The sequence below is a fragment of the Grus americana genome, chromosome 2 (genome assembly GCF_028858705.1).
Source record: "Grus americana isolate bGruAme1 chromosome 2, bGruAme1.mat, whole genome shotgun sequence".
NCBI classification, from domain to species: Eukaryota; Metazoa; Chordata; class Aves; order Gruiformes; family Gruidae; genus Grus; species Grus americana.
This window is the reverse complement of record NC_072853.1, coordinates 114,118,893-114,138,735: the sequence shown is the minus strand read 5'-3', so window position 1 is coordinate 114,138,735 and position 19,843 is coordinate 114,118,893. Positions and strand designations below refer to the sequence as shown.

The 19,843-nt window shown below is 38.5% G+C and overlaps 1 protein-coding gene across 19 annotated transcripts in view; it reads left to right on the top strand.

Moving 5' to 3' along the window:
* Positions 1-14,237, top strand: part of LRRFIP2 (LRR binding FLII interacting protein 2) — a 58,835-nt gene extending 44,598 nt beyond the window's left edge. For 12 of the 19 annotated variants that reach the window (XM_054815167.1, XM_054815181.1, XM_054815180.1 and 9 more), the window contains 9 exons: positions 562-654; positions 2,702-2,794; positions 6,669-6,770; positions 7,034-7,166; positions 8,137-8,186; positions 9,548-9,668; positions 10,710-10,789; positions 12,463-12,567; positions 13,314-14,237. In XM_054815167.1, coding sequence (XP_054671142.1) covers positions 562-654; positions 2,702-2,794; positions 6,669-6,770; positions 7,034-7,166; positions 8,137-8,186; positions 9,548-9,668; positions 10,710-10,789; positions 12,463-12,567; positions 13,314-13,424 — 888 coding nt within the window. In that variant the 3' untranslated portion in view covers positions 13,425-14,237. The remainder of the gene's footprint in view (positions 1-561; positions 655-2,701; positions 2,795-6,668; positions 6,771-7,033; positions 7,167-8,136; positions 8,187-9,547; positions 9,669-10,709; positions 10,790-12,462; positions 12,568-13,313) is intronic. The other 7 variants (XM_054815184.1, XM_054815182.1, XM_054815179.1 and 4 more) reach the window with 2 other exon arrangements.
* Positions 14,238-19,843: the final 5,606 nt, after the last annotated feature.

Here is a 19,843-nt window from a genome sequence, read left to right as displayed (position 1 = left end):
TAAATTATAGAAACCTGGACTACTTAGTAAGAACAGTTGAAAACTTTTGGATTAGTAGAAAAGTCTATCTCAGTGGCCAAAGATGTTTTCGGTGTTGCATTTTTTAAAAACAACCCAACCAACCAAAAAAATCCCCCCCTGCCCCTGCCAAAAAACCCCACCACTCCTACTCCCCCCAAAAAAATTCCCAAACAACCCCCAAAACACATCCCATCCCACACGCACTGACACCACCACCTTTTAGGAAAAAAATATTTAATTAATGTGATACACTAAAGATAAAATATGCATTTAAATTTAATAGGACATGTTCAGTCCAACTTTCTTGGAAAGGGAAGACCCATGTGGCAGCTTTTTCCAGCAATATTTACGTAAATTCAATATTTGAGCTTTTATCATTAATACTGTGTTTAAGCCTTTATCTTGGTAGGCAGAATTTCTCAAATTGTTGCAGTAATTTCTTAATGTTAAGTGATATTACTAACTGTTTTAAACTTTATATTGAAAATGAGTGTTAAACCCAAAATAAATAAAAATAAATCATTAATTTATTTAATACAGGAATTGGAAAGACAGAAACACACATGCAGTGTTCTGCAGCATAAGCTGGATGAACTTAAAGAGGGCCTTCGACAGAGAGATGAATTGATAGAGGTATGTTCATATGAGATAGAGCATGATAGAGCTTGTGCAAATAAATATAGTGTAAGATTTGAATGGGAACAGGCATCATACACAAAATGAGCTTAAATATTATCTTGCACTTTTAAGAAAGAATTTATCTTGGTTTAGTAGGTAGAATTCAAGTTATCAATTTCTCTAAATTTATAAAATTGAAAATGCCTCTACAAATGTTTTAAATGTGCTACATCTTGTAAAATCCTTAATTCCTGTGAGAATCATGGTGTTCTCAAGAATGTTTCTTGTGTCTTTTCTTCATTGTGGGGGTAGAACTAATGTTCGTATGGCCAAAATCTTTCTATATAGGCAGAAGTTTTGATGCACGGATAATACCAAATGTTATTATTTGCCTTTCCCAAAAGTTTCCATTTCAGCTATTTCAGATTTTCATGAGCATCAACCACTGAAGTTTGCAGTCATGAATGCTTGTTTGCTTACCAGTCAAGCATAAATATAGCAATGCTGGTCAGCATGTTACTGGGTCATAACCATGTTGCTTGGTGTGCGGTCTGTTCTTTCCTCCTCTCGGCCTGTTCTTTCCCCCTCTCGCCCTTTTCTTCTGGAAACAAATCAACATGCCCTAAAATCCCAGAGCTGTTGTCTGTCTTCATTTTAAAATGATCCACAAATTTACATAGTCAACAATATGCAGGTGTCCATTTCCCATTGATTTTAGTTCTAGCATTGTAAGTCATAGTTCAATTAGTATGTCATTTTCCCACTGCTTTTTGGTTTCAGTAAAAATTGATGATCTTTAAATGTATGGGCCAAAGTTTCCACTACCTGATTTTTCAAAAGCTATATAATATTGCATTTCATTGTTCAATTTCTTTCCCCATTAAGGTCTTGTGCTCTCCAGGTAGTAGTACAGTAACTCCAAAAGACCTCTGAAAAGTCCCAGATCTGTTATGGTTACTGAGAAAATAATATGCTTCACCAACTGGAGTTGATATGACTTACTAGCAGAAGAAAAGGAGTAAGATTATCCTAAGTAGTAGCATTTTGTGGCAGATTAATGCTGACAAGCAAAACCCAACAAATTTCAGAGCAAGCAACAGAGCTACAACCAGATTCTCTTTTTCACTGCAAATTAAAAAAAACTTCACACTTTCTTCTTTAGTCCTTGTTTTTGTTTGGGTTTTTGTTGGGTTTTTTAAGTATGGAAATCAAGAATATACAATAGATTTGTCTGGAGTGTTTGCTTTCATAGAATGTATCATATGTGTTAAACATCTACCAAATGCATGCAGTCCCTTCAAAGATTTGACCCATATTTACCATTTATTTGAGTAACTTCTCCATCTATTAACACTAACAGAAAATCTAGCTGAAGCCATTTAGCTTTATGCAGAAAGACATTGTTTTCCATTCCCAGATGTAAAACCAAGTTCATTCATTAGGAGGGCAAAAAACTGTCTCTAGCCCTAAAAATTCTTATGTCATCTTCATCCATAATTATATGAGCATAGCAAAGAGTTATGTTTGCAGGGCAAGCAGCAAAATGCAGTGTTAGATTAAAAAAATAGAACCACACTTGATATGTGTTAATATAGTATCAGAAAGCAGTCAGCAGCTGTATCTCACTTCCTGGATGTGTGATTCAAACTTCCTTCTTTATACTTTCAAGAAGATATTGTATTTTGTAAAACATTAATAAAACTACTTGTTAACATTAGTGTTCATTTCCAAACAGGACTTCAAGGTATCTAGAAATTACAACAGGGTGATTACTTTCCTATAGAAAGGATGTTATTCTTGATCTGCAGTGGGAACTGTTACTAAAGAAAAGTAGCTCTAACTGCACTAAATTCTGATCAACACTGATTAAATAAAATTAATTACCATTCTCTTGCATGAATTCATAAGGAATATATTACATTAAGTTGTAACCTTTTTCTTCATGCTCATAAACTCTTCGGTTGACTTCTATTACTTAATTTCCTTTATGTATTTGAATGGGGTTTTTTCCATTTCCTTATTTCTCTCCTCTTTTATTCTTCCCTCATCCTAATTACTACAGGAGAATCAACGCATGCAGCAGAATATAGACTCCATAACCAAAGAGGTGTTTGATCTCCAGGAGACAATTAATTGGAAAGATAAAAAAATAGGGGTATGAATCAAATATGTGGGGAAAGGTATTTTTTCATTTTAGAAGTAGATGGATGCCCCCCACACCCCAAGGAATGCTGTGTACTCCAAAGAAATGAAGGTCACTCCCAATTTAAATATTCAAAACATTTTGCAGTCTTCCTCCTATTTAGAAAATGAGCTCCACTTCATCTTTACTTCCATAATGATGAATAATACTAATTGAATCCGTAACATAATAAACTGTTATGCATACAATTTTATAATTCTTACAAAATATTTTTTTTACTTGTATTCAGGGCTTGAAAAAGTCATTGTTACAGTATTTTTAACAAACATAACAATGGCCTGGCTCTGTATATTGATCTGTAGTGACATAGCAATAATAAAATTTTATACAGATTTGAAATTGTTTTTAAAGCTTTTAATCTCCTTAGAGGCAAGTACAGTTTTCAAAACTTGAACAGTTCAAACCTTGCTCGCCTTTGACTCCTGCCTCTGTTGTCATTTTAACAATTTGTGTAAGAATTAGTGGATTTTAAAATGGTCAACTTTACATTACCTGGCATGAGAGAGACAAAATACCCCCAAATAATGGAAAACCTCAAGAGCTGCAGGTCAGAATGTGGAGAAGCCTCAGTGAATATTTGTAGATCATGCTTGCATTTGGCACAGCTAGTGCTAAAAAAATCTGATCTTGAAATGACTTCTGCAGCCAACTTGTGTTGCACTTCTGATCTTTCTAGGGCTGGTTAGCTTAGAGGCAACGCTGAACCAAGCTGATTCTGTGATACCACGCACAAAATACCAGTGTTGCCAACTATTGGAACAGAGGGTTGGAATGAAAACAATGGTTGTGTGGGACCTTTTGAGGAGCTCCTGCATGGAAAGGAAGGTGGTACAGGAAAAACTGTGTTGATGTTCACTATGTGGTTAATGTAGGTCAGGCAGGGTTTGTCAGCTTTGCTTCTTGGCAGCACAGAAGTGGTACAACTGTCTGAGTCAGCCTGATGCTCGGTGACAACTACATGGCTCTGAACTTGTGGCTGTTCTGGGCCACAAGCAGATTGCCTGGTGGTGAGAGGGAGATAACTGGATAGTCTTTAGAAAGGAATTGCCCGCTTTTCAGTAACACTGGGATTGTTTCTTTCTAAATTAATTTTAAACCAGATTTTAACATACACAGATTTCTTTGAAAATTGCTGTATTTGGAGTTCAAGTCACTTTGAAAAGTTGTCTCTTTACCAGTGGTGCCCAGTTAAAAAAGCCCTGGTTTACTGTCTTTTATCAGTCCATATTTATTTCATGTTTCAGTCCTTCAATCCATATTACAATCCTCTCTTCCATCATAAAATAGTATTTCAACATTCTTAAGTTTTTTCTGAACATTTTTCTGAAAGTTTTTTTATCTTTAACCATATGCTTTCCATACTTAGTCTTCACCTTTGTGTACTGAACTGTCCCAATTTGTGCAAATTTTTGTGCAAGCACTTTTTTCTTTCAAATACACTGCCAGAGTTAGTACAGAGCATACCATCTATCTAATGTTCAAAAGCGTAGCTACCAGCCAGATTGACAAGATATTTTTTCATTTAGCCAAAAGTTTCCTGCCAGTTTCTGTGTTCTTGTAAACACCATAATTGGATTTTTACTAGTTTTTTCTCTGAATTGAGATGTCTTCCTTCTTAAAACATAAAAATGCTGCTGTCTTTCCTTTCTCACTTCCGTTATGTAAAAACATTTACATATTTTTCTTAGTGCACAGTTTTTGAGTCTTTCTCCCCAATACTGAGTAGTTTTGCTAATTTTTTACTCTATTCCAGCTTCAGAAGTCTCTGAGCAGCTTTACAAAGGAGTATTTTATAACTGGAATTGTAACCTAGTTTTACAATGTATGCAGGACTGATGCTGCCTCAGTGGAAGAAAGGGAGGCAAGCAGAACAGAGATAGCATGAGTTTGGTTTACATCTGCCCTCTTCTATTGTCCTGTTTCTACAAAGTGATTGAAATTTGCAGTTGTATTCTTAAATTAGATCAATTTGAGGACACTAAACTATGATTTCCACGTTAGATTCCTGAAATGTACAGCTATGTAACTGTTTGGTGGCTCCAAATTGTACATGTATTGCCAATTTGAAATTAGCAATGACGTGTCTGTGTTTGGCATAGCTTTCCTGAAGGTTTTTGGTATTTTTAGTAAATAGGACTCCAGACAAATCTGCTTTCTGCCAAGTGATCAGATTTTAATCATATCGATATGTTAAAACATGCCTGCAGAGCTTAGTTGTGTTGATTTTTATTCCCTGCTCCATGACAGAAGAATTGTGGGAGTAGATTTAGTACAAAATCCATGTCATTTATTGTAACTCCTGAGCATACAAACACTAGCAGTTTTAGTAAAGTTTTTCAGAATTGAATGATTATTAATCTCTTCATAGGTAGATATGTGGTTATATCAGTTTCACTTCTATTCCCCATCAAAATTTTCTGACTTCCAACACTTGTGAATAGGATGGAAAGGATGTTTTGGGAAGGTCAGCAGCAGCCCAGGGCACTGCCAAGCACACAGGATCTGCATCTGCAGCATGATTCTGGGCCTTTGTGTCTGTTGTTTGAAGTGGGTGAGCCTACTTCCCCCTCCATCTCTGCTGCTATTCTTCAGAAATGGCAAAGGCGTATGTATCTTTCAGTGGAACACAAAATGATGTGATGATTAAGGTTCTTCACATTGTTTATAAATGTAGTTACAGAGATCTAGTTTGTGTTAGGAACTAAAAGGACATCTTATGAATTATTAAGCAATGATGTGACAGCTAATGCTTTCACAACATGTTGAATTACCTATATTTTAAATGTTACATTTACATGCTAATAAATCAAGTACAATGGCACTTCTTATTTTTTCTGTTGAAATTGAGTAATGCATTAAAGCATTGCTGTAGTATACAGATTCTAGATAATGATTAAAATTCAGTGTACTGCAATTGTTATGTGGAGCAATTACAATACAAAGGTATACGCCTTCATTTCTTTCTTGGTATCAGTCCATTCCTAAACATTCATGCATGATGCAAGGTTTAGTTGGATAATTTTCTCGGCAAAATGCGTGAACACTTTTGCAGTTGCTGTGTGGTCAGGATCAATTGTAATGCATGCAATGTTAAATTTGAATGGATTACTGGGATGTTGCCCAGTCAAGTGAAAATGTCTGATTAACTGCTAGGTAACACAGCTCCAGCATAGGTAGGCAAACCCATATATGTCCATATCGTTCTTAGCTGCAATCCTTTCTTGTGCTAAAATAGTGCTGTTAGTGTTTGCTGCTTTTTTTTTTTTCTCCTCTAAAACTGATTGCTTTGGTTTTAGTAAAGGGTGGTTGTAATACTTCAGTAGAAAATAAACTAGTAAGTGGATGACAGGCTTATATATCCAAGGTCTTTTATGGCGTACAATTTCTACTTCTATACCCTATAAAAGGTAGAGAAATTAGTTCAATGAATGTAATGTTTTAGCATCTTTGCCAGTTGAGTTCCAGCAAATTTTATTTCTGGCCACAGAGTGCCTGTAGTAACAAGATTGACTTTCTCTTTTGGTATTCAATTTAGTTTATCAAAACCTACCAAAAATAGAAGCCACTAAATCGAAAGCTTTTACAGAATCTACTAAGACTCACCTGGGAAAAAAAATTATGTCATGAGAAACATGCATCAATGAGGCTAGATATGTGACTTATAGAAGGTAGTTATCAGAGATGTACACTTTTATATGTTAAATACCCCTTTTAATTCCTTTGCTTTTATTGAGCTCTTTGTATTTACTTGTAGAAAATCTCTCTGCTATCTGTCATATGCTTTTTCTCTGTGCCGTTCTTTTTCTTGCTATCTGCCTGAACCCAGGCCCTAGAAAGACAGAAAGATTACTTTGACTGCATTAAGAATGAGCGAGATGAGCTCAGAGAGGAGTTGGCTGACCTGAAGGAAACAATGAAGAGAGGAGAGGTATGTTGGTAGTAGTTACTTTACAGTAACAGAAATCCAGGAATGGGGCATGAAATCAAGGTCAATGAAGAAGAGGAAGAATGGTGACTATTCTTGTGCAGTCTCAAAACCTGACTTTAGAGTAGGATAAATGGCGCATTTTGTTGTAACTGTTCAACAAACAAACTGTTCAACTTGAAAAGCTTTTTAAAAACTTTTCTATCCAATTACTATATTTTAGCACTGCTCTTGTATGAGTAGCTTTTTTTCTTTTGTATTTTTAGAAACATGGATTAGTTATAATTCCAGATGGCACGCCAAATGGTGATGTAAACCATGAATCAGTGGTTGGTGCAATAACAGTTGTATCGCAGGAAGCTGCTCAAGTCTTGGAATCTGCAGGAGAAGGACCACTAGGTAAAAATATCTTAACATGCTTTATAGAGTGTTTGAAGTCTTTGCTTCCCTCCTGTTCTCAGTGAGTTGTGATTTACAGCCACAAAAGAGATACCTGTGATGCTTCTGGAATACATGCACAACTTTCAAGATTGTGAATTTTATTTTTTAATTTAATTTTTTTATGCTGAGTAAAAAGATGTATCTTTTGAGTAAAAAAAACCCCAAAAAACAACAAAACAACAGTATGTGCTTGGGTGTTTCTAACTGATTAGATCTCTTGGTCCAGTTTCTGTTTTATTACTGTCAGAAAATATCTTGCCTAAAAGTGTAGTCTTTTGGATTAGTATGTTTTCCATTGTGTTTCATGAAAATTCTTTGAAAGTACGTATAATCAATGAAAGAACTTCTGTTATAGAAAACAATGCATTGTATGTTCTTTGCCCTTTCTTAAAATATTTCTGCCTTTATTAGTGTAAAGCAAGTGTGGCCTTTATCACATTCATTAGGAAGAAAAAAGTTTTTAAAATATCAAATAATGATACAGACCACAGAAGGATACAGGTTTGGGGGGCTTTTATTTTAACTTGCTTTTATTGTAAAGTTGAACAAGTTATTGTACTCATAGTCAATCCACTGTAAAACTTTGTTAGTTAACATGCAAAGAAACATCTCTATACACTTGCATTTTTGTACATATGTTACATTTTTTTTGACAGAGATTAGTCTTGATACGTGTTTCTGCTAACTCAGAGGTTTTACTTTTAGAATTCTTATACTAATAAACAATGTAAATTAAATGTTTTTCCCTTTTTTCTGTTGTTAACTGAAGACTGGTATGTTATTAGTGAGATACCAAGGTTTTATGTTTCCAGTGCTATTAGCTTTAAGTTTGAAGAGCATTTTAATTTGAAAATGAACAAAAAATTATGGAAAAATATGTTCTTAGTTACCGATTTTTCTGATTTTTAATTGGGTTCTTTGCTTTTAGATGTCCGGCTACGAAAACTGGCTGGAGAAAAGGAAGAATTACTGTCCCAGGTAAAATAAGCTATTCTTGTCAGGAATAGACCTTTGTGTACTCTCTTGTGGAGTAGTAATATATTAGCAATAAACAAATATTAAGCACCAAAGGTGCTTAATCAAATAATTAAGCACTAAAGCAAAATAAAATATTCAACTTTTTACCTGACTGGCTACCAGGAATTTCCAGCTCCTCTCACTAGTGTCCTTATCCATGTGACTGATCTTGATTGGTAAAGCACCCTCACTTTAGTAACTGGTTAGCTGAAATCTAACTTGCTGCTGACTCTACTATTAGTGCATGTACTTACAGTTGTTCTATTTTGCCTTATGCAGAAATACTAAAGTCAGTGAAATGACATTCTCATAAGCTCAAGTGGCTCTTTTTTCCAAATTGCTAAGTGGTACTATTTCTCTGATCATTTCAGTTACTCAAATAGGAAATTAATATTATCAAAGTAGCTGTATTTTAATAAAGTTCAGTATTGAGAACAGAGGACTTGAGGCAGCATACAGTCATTGAACAATTGTTAAGAATACACATTGCAAATTTAAAATGATGTCACATTCGGTTTTGCTGGGAATGTACTTTAGATACTTGGTTTAGAATGCCAATAAATTCTAGTATTAAATCAAGGCTATTAGATATATGTATATAAATATGTATATGCATATTTATTGCGATAGCATTGTAAAATTAATGGTTAAAATAATTTATATCATGAATAGGAGTTTTGCAAGTATAGCTCCCATACTGCTGATCCATAGGACAATATTTTGGTAAGAGTCAAAAAAGTAGCCCCTACTTCTTTAGTCTGAGGATATAGCTGTGCGGAATCTATGTTCCCTGACTACTGGAAAAATCTGGAGACAGCTGCTGTAGCATAAATTGAACTGTTTAGTGTGCACTACAGACTTGCCTAGGACCATTCCTTCCAGGTGGAATAAAAGAGAGGACCCCAAAATAGCTGTGGATTATTCTTTCTGCAAAGTCACCATTATTGTTCAGAGTGTAAAAGGTATACTGTAGAAGTTTAACGCCACCTCCTCCTCTGGAAAGGCAGCTCTGTTAAGAGTTACGGAGTGCCCCTGCATTGCGCCGAGATCCCTGCAGCACTGGCCGAACTGGTGGGTTTGGGTTGTGCGCTGACGTGCAGGGGGCACTCGCCCAGCAATGGGGATGGGGGACTGCAGCCTCAGGCCTCAGAGACTGGCTTCCCTGTCTCCCCTGCATGGCTCTGCTACTCCCTTTTACAGAGCTATCATGACCAGTGGCATCTCAGGACTGCTCTGCTTTTTTTTCGCATTGAACGCTTATAAATATGCAACTACTGAACTACTTGGAGTCTCTTTTTCACAAGAGAACACTTCTCTTTCAGGTTAGAAAATTGAAGATGCAGTTGGAAGAAGAACGACAGAAATATTCTAAAAGTGATGGCATGAATCCAGATATCATAGGCTTAGAGAATGGTTCTGACTTGCAGCTAATTGAAATGCAGAGTAGGTATATGGTTAATGTTTAAAGGTATTCTCACTGGGGAGAGGAATCACTCTTCCAACTCCTTTTCCTATATTGTTGTGCAATAGTAATATCATGAATTAATATATTGTTGAGCAGCTAGTTTTTTGGCGGTGTATCTCCTTGCAGGAAATTTCTTACTGCAGAATAACTTAATGTCTCTTTCAGTGTTGAATAACAACATTCTGGGAAGTTATTTTTCAGTTGATGATCTTGCCTAGGATGGGTGCCACTACTTGAACAATTTCATTTTTTAGATGATAGAATTTTAGCTGAGATATTTTGTTAATATATTCTACCTGATTTTTTTTATTTTGTTGAATCTTTGATACAGCAACTTAATCTAAAATACTGTTATTCTCTGAAGCAAAACATGAAAAATTATTACGGTTTAATACAATATTCAGTGTTGCTTCACAGAAGCACTAAGCTACTTTCCATTGCAAGCAAGCTATTTCTTTAGCTGAAAACTTTACTTGTTTGACAGATTATCATTTAATACACTTGTGGCAATGAATGTGAACAGAGCACTGGCAATGTCAAGGCTAAAACATAACACCAAAATAATTTGCAAAGCTCCTTGGAGTTTGTCAGGCAGGTTCAAATCTTGCATTCCCTGTCATGCAAATGTTATTCCAGATGTCTACGCTAAATGCTACTGGTATTATGTCTATGGTGATGTGACCCATTTTGCAGTGTGTTGGTTATTGTGTTGATTATCTTTTTAAAGAGGTGAGTTTGCTCATCTAAATATATGTGTGTGTGTGTGTTAAAAGGTTTGAATCTCATTTATACATCTGAGATCTAATGCACACTCTTACAGAGACAGTAGTTGTGTTCTCTCAGTAACAGGAAAAATATTTCCTTACTCTCAAAGATTTCTGAAAGATCATTTACCTCTTTATAGTCCAGTATACAGGCTTCTCAATAAAATGGTCTTTTTAAATAAATTTTAATTAAAAGGAAAACTGCCAGTTTAGAGAGTTGCGTTGAGTAATATATTTATGTTAATTTTTGTCTAGGAGATGCCAACAGACAAATTAGTGAATACAAATTTAAGCTTTCAAAAGCTGAACAAGATATAACTACCTTGGAACAAAATGTAAGTGTATCTTTCTTCATATTTATTTTTATCATTACACTTGTTCTGCAGACTTTTACAATACTATGAAAACATATTTCATTGTTTGATTTACTGTTTGTTTTTTAGTTTGAACAGAACGGCACTACATTTGTATTTTTTCCTATTTCCTGCAATTCCACACTAATGTATAGTCATAGAGTCATAGAATGGTGTGGGTTGGAAGGGACCTCAAAGATCATCTAGTTCCAAACCCCCTGCTGCGGGCAGGGACACCCTCCACTAGACCACGTTGCCCAAAGCCTCATCCAGCCTGGTCTTAAACACTTCCAGGGATGGGGCCTCCACAACCTCTCTGGGCAACCTGTTCCAATACCTAACCACTCTAACAGTAAAGAATTTCTTTCTAACATCTAATCTAAATCGACCCTCCTTCAGCTTAAACCCATGACCCCTTGTCCTGTCACTACACTCCCTCATAAACAGTCCCTCTCCATCTTTCCTGTAGGCCCCTTCAGGTACTGGTAAGCCGCAATTAGATCCCCCTGGAGCCTTCTCTTCTCCAGGCTGAACAACCCCAACTCTCTCAGCCTGTCCTCACAGGAGAGGTGCTCCAGCCCTCTGATCAGCTTCGTGGCCCTCCTCTGGACTCGCTCCAACAGCTCCATGTCTCTCCTGTACTGGGGCCCCCAGAGATGGATGCAGTACTCCAGGTGGAGTAGTAGTCTTACCATAAGAGAAAATAATCTGGAGTTAATTTACTAAGACATGAATGTACAGCAGAATATGAAGAGGACTGAAGCTTACTATTTCAAGAAGATCAGTTTATGTAGCTTAATTACTTTTAAGAAAGTTATGGACTATAGAAGGTACATCGCTCTCTGAAATTGAAGAGTTTACATATAAAATCTGTATCTCACATAATCTCAAAGTGTGAGTAAATCGGTGTAAGTGAGTAACATGGTATTATAGTTAGCATCTCTGTAGATCACCTAAAAATCACTTAAAGGATTATAATTTGAATCAGAGATGCATAGTTGGTCCCTTGCACAGCAACAGGCTACTAGCCTGTCCTATGGATTTGGCAGGTAGCAGAGAGCTATAAACATAACAATCCAGCAAGCGGGCTTTAATGCCTGCAGATCACAACCAGGATTTGTCTTGAGTCCCCTCTTTACTGCTGAACTCTATGCTTTGAGCTCAAGACCTCCTGCATTATGTCCTGCTAACAGTTACAGTCTCCTTTCTACTTTGCACCTTTTGATGTGTTCTCTGCTTTTCAACTTCCCAGCTTTTGTCTTTAATCCCATATATTCACCAATTCTTGATTTTTCTTTTTCCAGCTCCTCTCTCTGGAGGAGCTCTTTAACCTTCCATATTGTCTCAGCTGTGTCCTATACTATGTTCCATTCTCTACTGTTTCCTGTGACCCTCACCAGGGAGGGACAGGCAGTGAAGGGTATTCCAAGTTTCTGCCCACAATTTATTTTACTGTTTTAAAATTTTACTAGTTTTTAAATAACTCTCTTTGCAGTTATGGCTGCTGCTAACACAGTTAAACCTCCTTCTTCCAGAGGGAGATATGCATAATTCACAGGATGCCTTCTGTTACAGTGGTTTTTCAGAAAGGTGGCAGGTTAGCTCAGGGTGGAACACCTGGATAATCCTACCTTTTATCTTGTTTGGGTTTGCAGATTGGACGACTTGAGGGGCAGGTTGCAAGGTATAAAAATGCAGCAGAAAATGCAGAAAAAGTAGAAGATGAACTCAAAGCTGAGAAAAGGAAGCTTCAGCGAGAGGTAATTAACTTGATTTCCTTTTCAGCTCTATGCTCCTTTCAGTCTTGAACTGCTCTGTCTTTTGCCTCCAAGCTCTTTTTTGTAATCTTTGGTGACAGCTTCTAAGTGGTTTTTGAGAAGGCCTCCAAGTCTATCAGTATTGTGTCCAGAAGACAACTGGACACATAAAAGTAATACTGAATTGCAATTCAATGCTATATTTCCTTGACAGGAAGAATCTAAAGTTGTATTTTCTTGTAAATGTGTTAACTTTTACTATTTTAAACTAATCCCTCCATAAAAATTACTGGGGACCTGAATGCTCCCTATGTCAAGTGCCAGCCTGGGAAGTTTCCAGGATGCACACCGCATGGAGCTGGGAAGAAGCTGTATTTCACTGCACTGTTGATCATGCTTGCTTAAGAGCTGCTGTATGACTAGCATCAGGCCTGCTACCCATGAGAATATATCTCCATCAGCAAGTAACGGTGGTGGTGAGGACATTACCTTTAAATAGCATGTTGTAATAGGGAAGTTGCAGGCACCTGGCTCTTTTGTACATGAGTACGTGTTTCATGTTTCAAGTGCTTCCCAATTAATTTTTTAATAGTTGAATTCTGGTTCATCTGACTGCAGTAATGAAAGCATTGTCTTAAATTATGCGGCAGTCTTATAAATAATACAATATTTGTATTCCTAATTTTATTTCCTCTGTCAAAGCTTAAGAACAGCAGAAAGTCCAATTAACTTTTGCTTTCATTTTATAGTTAAGAACAGCACTGGATAAGATAGAAGAGATGGAGATGACCAATAGCCACTTAATGAAAAGGTTGGAGAAGATGAAGGCAAACAGGACTGCGCTTTTAGCTCAGCAGTGAAGTGGAAATTGAAAATATGATGCACTGCTCCTTGAATAACTAGCCCCTATCTTGTTTTTAAATACAGACTTTCATTGGCACAAACTATTTGAACACTGAGCTGTTCATTGGTGTTTTAGTTTCATAATTAAATGGCATACATCTTTTTGTAACTTATGAGAGAATGAAATGTAGTTTGAATTCCCATGTGAATGACAGCAATTTTTCTGTAGCATTTGATTCTAGAGTCAGAGCTGGAGCACAATGCTGTATGTTCAACTTAGTGATAGAAAACGTTTTTATAACTGTGGAATCAAGTTTACTCACGATCTTTTTTGGCTGCTTTAATGATGCTTGATGCTCGGAGACAACTGCATGAATTCAAGACGACACTGTTTTACTGTATTGTGAACTAACATATTTGCTCAAGACATCACACAGCACAAGTGCCTTTTATCTGGTGCAATTTAGACTTCATTGTTCAAATAACCTTTGAAATCAGATAACATTTTATTTTAAGATACATTTGGGGTATTCACTAAACTTTATACATTTTGAAAATGCATTTTTGTAAAATATTTAAATTTATAAGAAGAACTAAGGACTGTATATAAAAATCTGCTTTTTTTGCATGGGCATATCTGAGCTCCTAGGTAATTTTTTGAATACTAGCTCTGATACTCTTAGTATTAAGAGTGCAGATTTAAAAACTTCTGTTGTACACCATCAAATTATGTCATCTGCTGCTTAAGTGTGAATTGAAATTTAAGGGTGGGAGGAAGGGGTGGGAAATGTGGCTAAGGAGTTTATTAAATGGACACATTACTGACCAAACCCAGATGTTTTGTGTTTTCTTTTAAATACTGAGATACCAACAGGACAGAGGAAAATTTTTGCAGAATAGTAAATTCTGATCTTCATATTGTTGAGAAGTATCTTTTTGGCTTTGAAATAGTGAGTTTGAAAATTTTTTTCTGATTTCTTAGCTTGGTCTGCTACTCTGACAGTACTGCCATGGAGGAGGGGGCAGCGGTACAAGGAAGAAGGTGCTTTCTGGAACCATGGAGTTTTGTCTGTAGCCCACTCTCTATGGACAGTGAATGCTATTAGGAACTTCCACTCTTTTCAAGCTGGCACATCTCAAGTGGGAAATAAGCAGCACTTGCATTGGCAATTCTGAAGTATTTAAAGTGGTGCTGCCCCTGTGTTAGACTTTGAGGCCAGCAGGAGCCCAACATTTGATCTGAGAGGAATCATTCTTTCGGACTTGTATCAGATGCTTTCCTGTTGGAAACTGCTAGCCTTCAGGAGTGTTCCTCAAAGCAATGTAGGTTTCAGGACCTTTGGAATCCAGAGGTTTAGAGCTGCTTGTACCAGAGCTGCTTTCCAAAGGAACAGCTGTCTTTACAGTGCAAAACTGAAGTTTTCTGTCTTTTTCTGTTTGGATGCTGGATGCCTCTTGGACTTGGAGAACATGCCTTCCCTGTTGAGAAACCTCCTCCTGAGTAGCAAATCTCCCTAGGCTCACTAAATAGGAACCTACAAATGTAGTTCGGTGATCACAGATCCTTGCTAGTGCTGTTAACTCTTTGCATTCCTTTGTGTACTTGTTCAGAAGAAACTATCAGGGTCTTTATTAATTGTTCTTAATGGTGTGTATTCTGAAGATAAAGGGGATCCTTTGGGGGTTTTGAGAGTGTTCACATGTACAAAACTCTGCTAAAACCTTAGATGGCATACAGCAGGGAGCACAGCTCCTTCTGGTTCACTTCCTCTAAACCACCCCCAGGTGGCGCAGGGAAAACTGTGATTGCAATATTGAACTGTGACACTTCTGTGAACTGTGTTACCAGCTCAGAATTACCAGCCTACTGCGAAACTTTTTCTGGAGCAGAGATAAAGCATCAGTATATCCTTTCTAAAGATCAAAATTTTTAGTACTTTTTTTAAAAAAAGCTGTTTATTACAGATGTCTGTTAGTTTAGTCATTTTAGTTGCAGAGTTTCCCCAATTCTTAATACCAGAAAAGCAAAACAAATTCAACAAAAAACCCAGAATATGAGATTCCCAACATTTAGACTAACTAAATAATACTGGATTATGTGACTCAATATGATTCTTAAGGCAATTTAAAGAGCCAAGAGAGAACAGCCCTAGGAAGAGCTAATTGCAAACCTTTCATCTTTTTCCGAAACAACTCTTGCCAGAAGAATAATGTTTCACCAGACTCCTTTCATGTAAGTGGGACAGACCCAATAAAAATGACAAGAAAAAGCAGTAAATTAAAACCATTATTATCAAGCCTGTCCCATTATTAAGTTTTCCTTATAAGGAATTTTATTTTGGAATCATACCACTAAACAAAATGACCACACTGTAACTGATATTTCTGTTTGAAAATTAGTGACTTTGTTTTTCAAGCTGTGATTTTTAGTTATGATGCAAGTTAATGTTGCAGACTACTTGGAATGTATAAAAGGTGTGTCTACTAACAAGGTACACTGAAGTTTTAAAAACAGTACTCCAGTGTGGCTAATGTTGCCTGCTCAAAATTTGGGCCTTGACATTTAACCAACTTTTTTGTTCAAAGCTTACTTAGTAGCACAGTGAGCTTATTGGCCACCTTTTTAACAATTCCCCCCCAGCAGTCTGAGCAATCATGTTTAGTTGGTGGAATAACAAAATCTTGAAGCAAAATGCTTGTTTAGTTACATGTGCTTGCTTTTTAATTTCCTGCTGAAGAGTCAATACACTGGACAAGTTAATTCTTCTAGGGATGCAAGCAGCAGTTGTTTCCTTTCTGGTGTCATCCTTCGTTTGTATGTCAATGTCTTCTCATAGCCTCTTTCTGCAGTACGGAAACAGAACCGAAGTATGTTTCTGTTCTCCTATCAGGCAAAACACACGTGCAGCAGATGGGATGCTCTATTCATGTGCTCTGTGTTAATGCTGAAAATGAAGAATGTTTCACAAAGCGTCTCAGAAAGTTTTGGTTTTACTTCCTATACATAATTTGTTAGAAAAGGATAGTTAATAAGGCAATTTAAGATTTACTGATCACACCAGGATTCTAATCTTTAAGCACCAAGTCAATTGGGCTCTAAAGGACACATCACAAAATACTGATATTTCTAAGGATTTTTTTCATTACCATTTTTCTCTAATACCAAGGAGAGGGAGAAGACTTTCAAAAGATTTTCACCTCTCCTAACAGCTCCGTGGAGGAGCTATAAAAGATTACAGTGCTTTTATCTTTACTAGGCTAATGTCTGCAGAATTCATTAGCGGAGTTTGTCTTTCCCCCACAAAAAGGGGACCTTCAAATAAGAGAGAGATCAGCATGATCTCACTAAAGTCCAAAGAGATCAGGGCCATGCCATGACATAAATAGGTAGCATTGCATGACCTCAGGAAAGATGAGACTTGCTGAGGAGGCACCATCTCAGGAAACAAGTGTGTGCTCTCACTCAGCCCCCCTGAACATCAGCCATTTCAACCAGACCACCATCATCTTCCATTTTGGCATCCTGTGGCCTGACCACCTTCTGGAGGTCTTGCATTAATCTCTGCCATCCCTTCGGTGGGGCCTGTACCTAGGGGTTGTTCACTGGCTGGAGACAAGCATCCAATTTCTGCTCTCAGGAACCAGTGTGGACTGGAAGTTAGACATTTACAAACAAAAAAAAATTATCTAGAGAAATACCTCAAAGTGTTCCTGAGATTAAGATGACCTGGGAGGTACCATGAAAAGCAGTAACAAGAAAAAAAAAATAGATGAGGTTGTCTTGTCTTGATGCAAGTATAGGCATATCACTTAAGATACAAGGAAAAAATTCTTCCCTATGAGGGTGGTGAGGCACTGGAACAGGTTGCCCGGAGAGGTTGTGGATGCCCCATCGCTGGAAGTGTTCAAGGCCAGGTTGGATGGAGCTTTGGGCAACCTGGCCTAGTGGAGGGTGTCCCTGCCTGCAGCAGGGGGGTTGGAACTAGATGGGCTTTGAGGTCCCTTCCAACCCAAACCGTTCTGTGATTCTGTGAAAAAAAGTTGTAACTAATAATGACTGATACTTGGATAGCAATAGAGAAAACTCTTTTTAATCACAGTTCATTTAATCATAACCAGTGTATCTGTGACAGGCAAGTGGATAGTGGCTACATGATCTCACCAGCATTGCTGGAGACCACAAATTGCTTGTTTGCCAAATGAAAAACAAGTGCTAGCCATAATTACAGAAAGCTTATAGGGAGAGTTATTATTTCTGGTGAGACCAACTGAGGTTTGGTTGAGAAAAAAAATTCAAGTTTATTAATCGGATAATTTTAGAGAAACTTGCTTGCAAGGGGACAGAGGTGGCCTTTAGTGCCTCTTGAATGCAGGGTTATGCCCAATTTCTGCCCATAAAAAGGCATAAAGCTAGTAGGAAGTGGGCATAAGGATAATTGTAACATGGTGTAATACCAGCATTTTTATTGAGAGCATGAATTTTAACACCCAGCAGTTTGTTCTTTCCTCAAGCTTGGAGGGGGTTTTGTTTGGTCTGTGGAGCGTTATTGGGGCCGGGTGGACAGGTTGGGTGAGAGTTTGCTAGGGGACAGACAGCAGCACCAAAAAGGTGAAGAGAAACTTGTCTTTTGGGGGACATCGCACACCAAAAAGCAGCCTCCAGGGCGTCTTAACACGCTTGTGGCTTTTTCCACCAAACTCCACCAAGATGGTGAATCTCCACAACCTCCCCTCATGCTTCCCACTAAAAACCAGGAGTCCAGTAATTGCAAGCTGCTGACTTACCCCCCGATGAAAGCTACAGAGGTGAGGCCTGTCAGGTTGAGCAGCAGAAAACACCAACATAACCCACCCACAGTCCTGCAGGCGGAGGGTTGAGACGCCCGCGGCAACGGCTGAACACCCGGCTGCGGCCCGCGGGGCCCAGCGGGAGCCGTGGCGGTTGCGGGCGGTTGCAGCGGCGCAGCGCGGAGCCCCACCTGGCTTTGGGCGGGTGTAGGCCCCGCCGCGGCCAGGGCGCTGGGCAGGGCGGTGAGAGCCCTGCGGCCGGCTGGGGAGCTCCCGGGCCTGCCCCGCCTCCCTGCGGCGCTCCGGCCGCCTTCGCAGCCCGTCTGCCTGCTCCTCGGTCCCGTGTCTGCGGCCGTTGCCGGGACTTTTTTGCTTGTGTTGTTTGCGAAGGTGGGAGATGGCCAAGTCCTTGCGAAAGCCGTCCAGAAGGAGTCAGGCCAACTTGAAAGAACGAGTAAAAGAGAGAAATAAGAAATGGACAGGGCTGGGGAAAGCCTATGAGCCCGCTTCTACAAGTACCAGCGGCACGAGTAAGATGCTTTGGTTGCCTGTGTCACAATTTGTCCGGTGCACATTCTTGTTAAGTTCCCATGTGTAATGAGGGATGGTTCTCTTGCAGCCAGCAGCCCTCTACGACTGAAGAGCATCCAAGCCAACAACAGAGCTCTAGCTCTGGCTTTGCAGGAGGAGAAGCTCAAAGTGAGAGAAGCCCGAGATGCCTTCCTGTGTTTAAAGGGAGAGAATCAATGCCTGAAGTTTCAGATCTTTTATTTACAAACACTGCTTCAATCACAGCAAGTGCAGGCACATGCTGAGGTATTTTGAACCCTGACCTTGTCTTGCAGTAATGGGGAGTGTCAGAATTGGCTCCAGATAATCCTGAGGCGTCTTTCTGAACTTCAGTGACTCCTGACAAGTCAGTTAGCTACACAGGAGAATTCTTGTTGGGTTTCCCCTGGTTCTAGTCATTAATACTTCCCTTTTTTTTTTGCTTCTCCTCCTTCTGTAAGGAGAGTGAGTGCTGTTCTTTTAATGGACAGTCTGGGAGACCTAATTTACCCAAAGTTCAGTTTTCTCATGCCATAATTGTGAGATGTGTATAGGTGTAGCTGAATATAACTGCAACAACGCGGTTTGCACTGTCCCTCCATTAGACAAGCGTGTCAGCCTTTTATGGGCTCCCGTCTTCAGAAGTGCCTTGGAAATTACTGTAGTCAGCTGCTGGGCCAGAAGGGTCAGGGGGTTTGTGATGTGGCATCCTACCTTCCCATCTTTGGTCTGGATCTTTACTTCTCTCTGCCAGTGAGGCTTCTGGTTTCTGAGTTTTCACCTCCAAGAATCTCCATTGCTTTGTTCCGGCAGACATCCACACAATTTGCCTGTGGAAGCAAAGGAGAGGGCTGGCTCTAAGTGTGGCAGGATTTGTGTTTCTCTTCTCTACTCTGCTGCCAGTCATCTGAAGCCTTGCTCTCCTGGGGACTGTCTTGTTCCAGCTGCTCAATCACAGTGAAAACTTTCTTGTTGGCAGAATGTGGGAATGTTTCCTTCAGTGCCTGTAACGATTCCTGTTGTCGCTGGACAAGAACATTGTGTGTAAGTAGCTCTGATTAATTTGTCTTGTCACTTCTGTTACAGTTCTCCTACAATG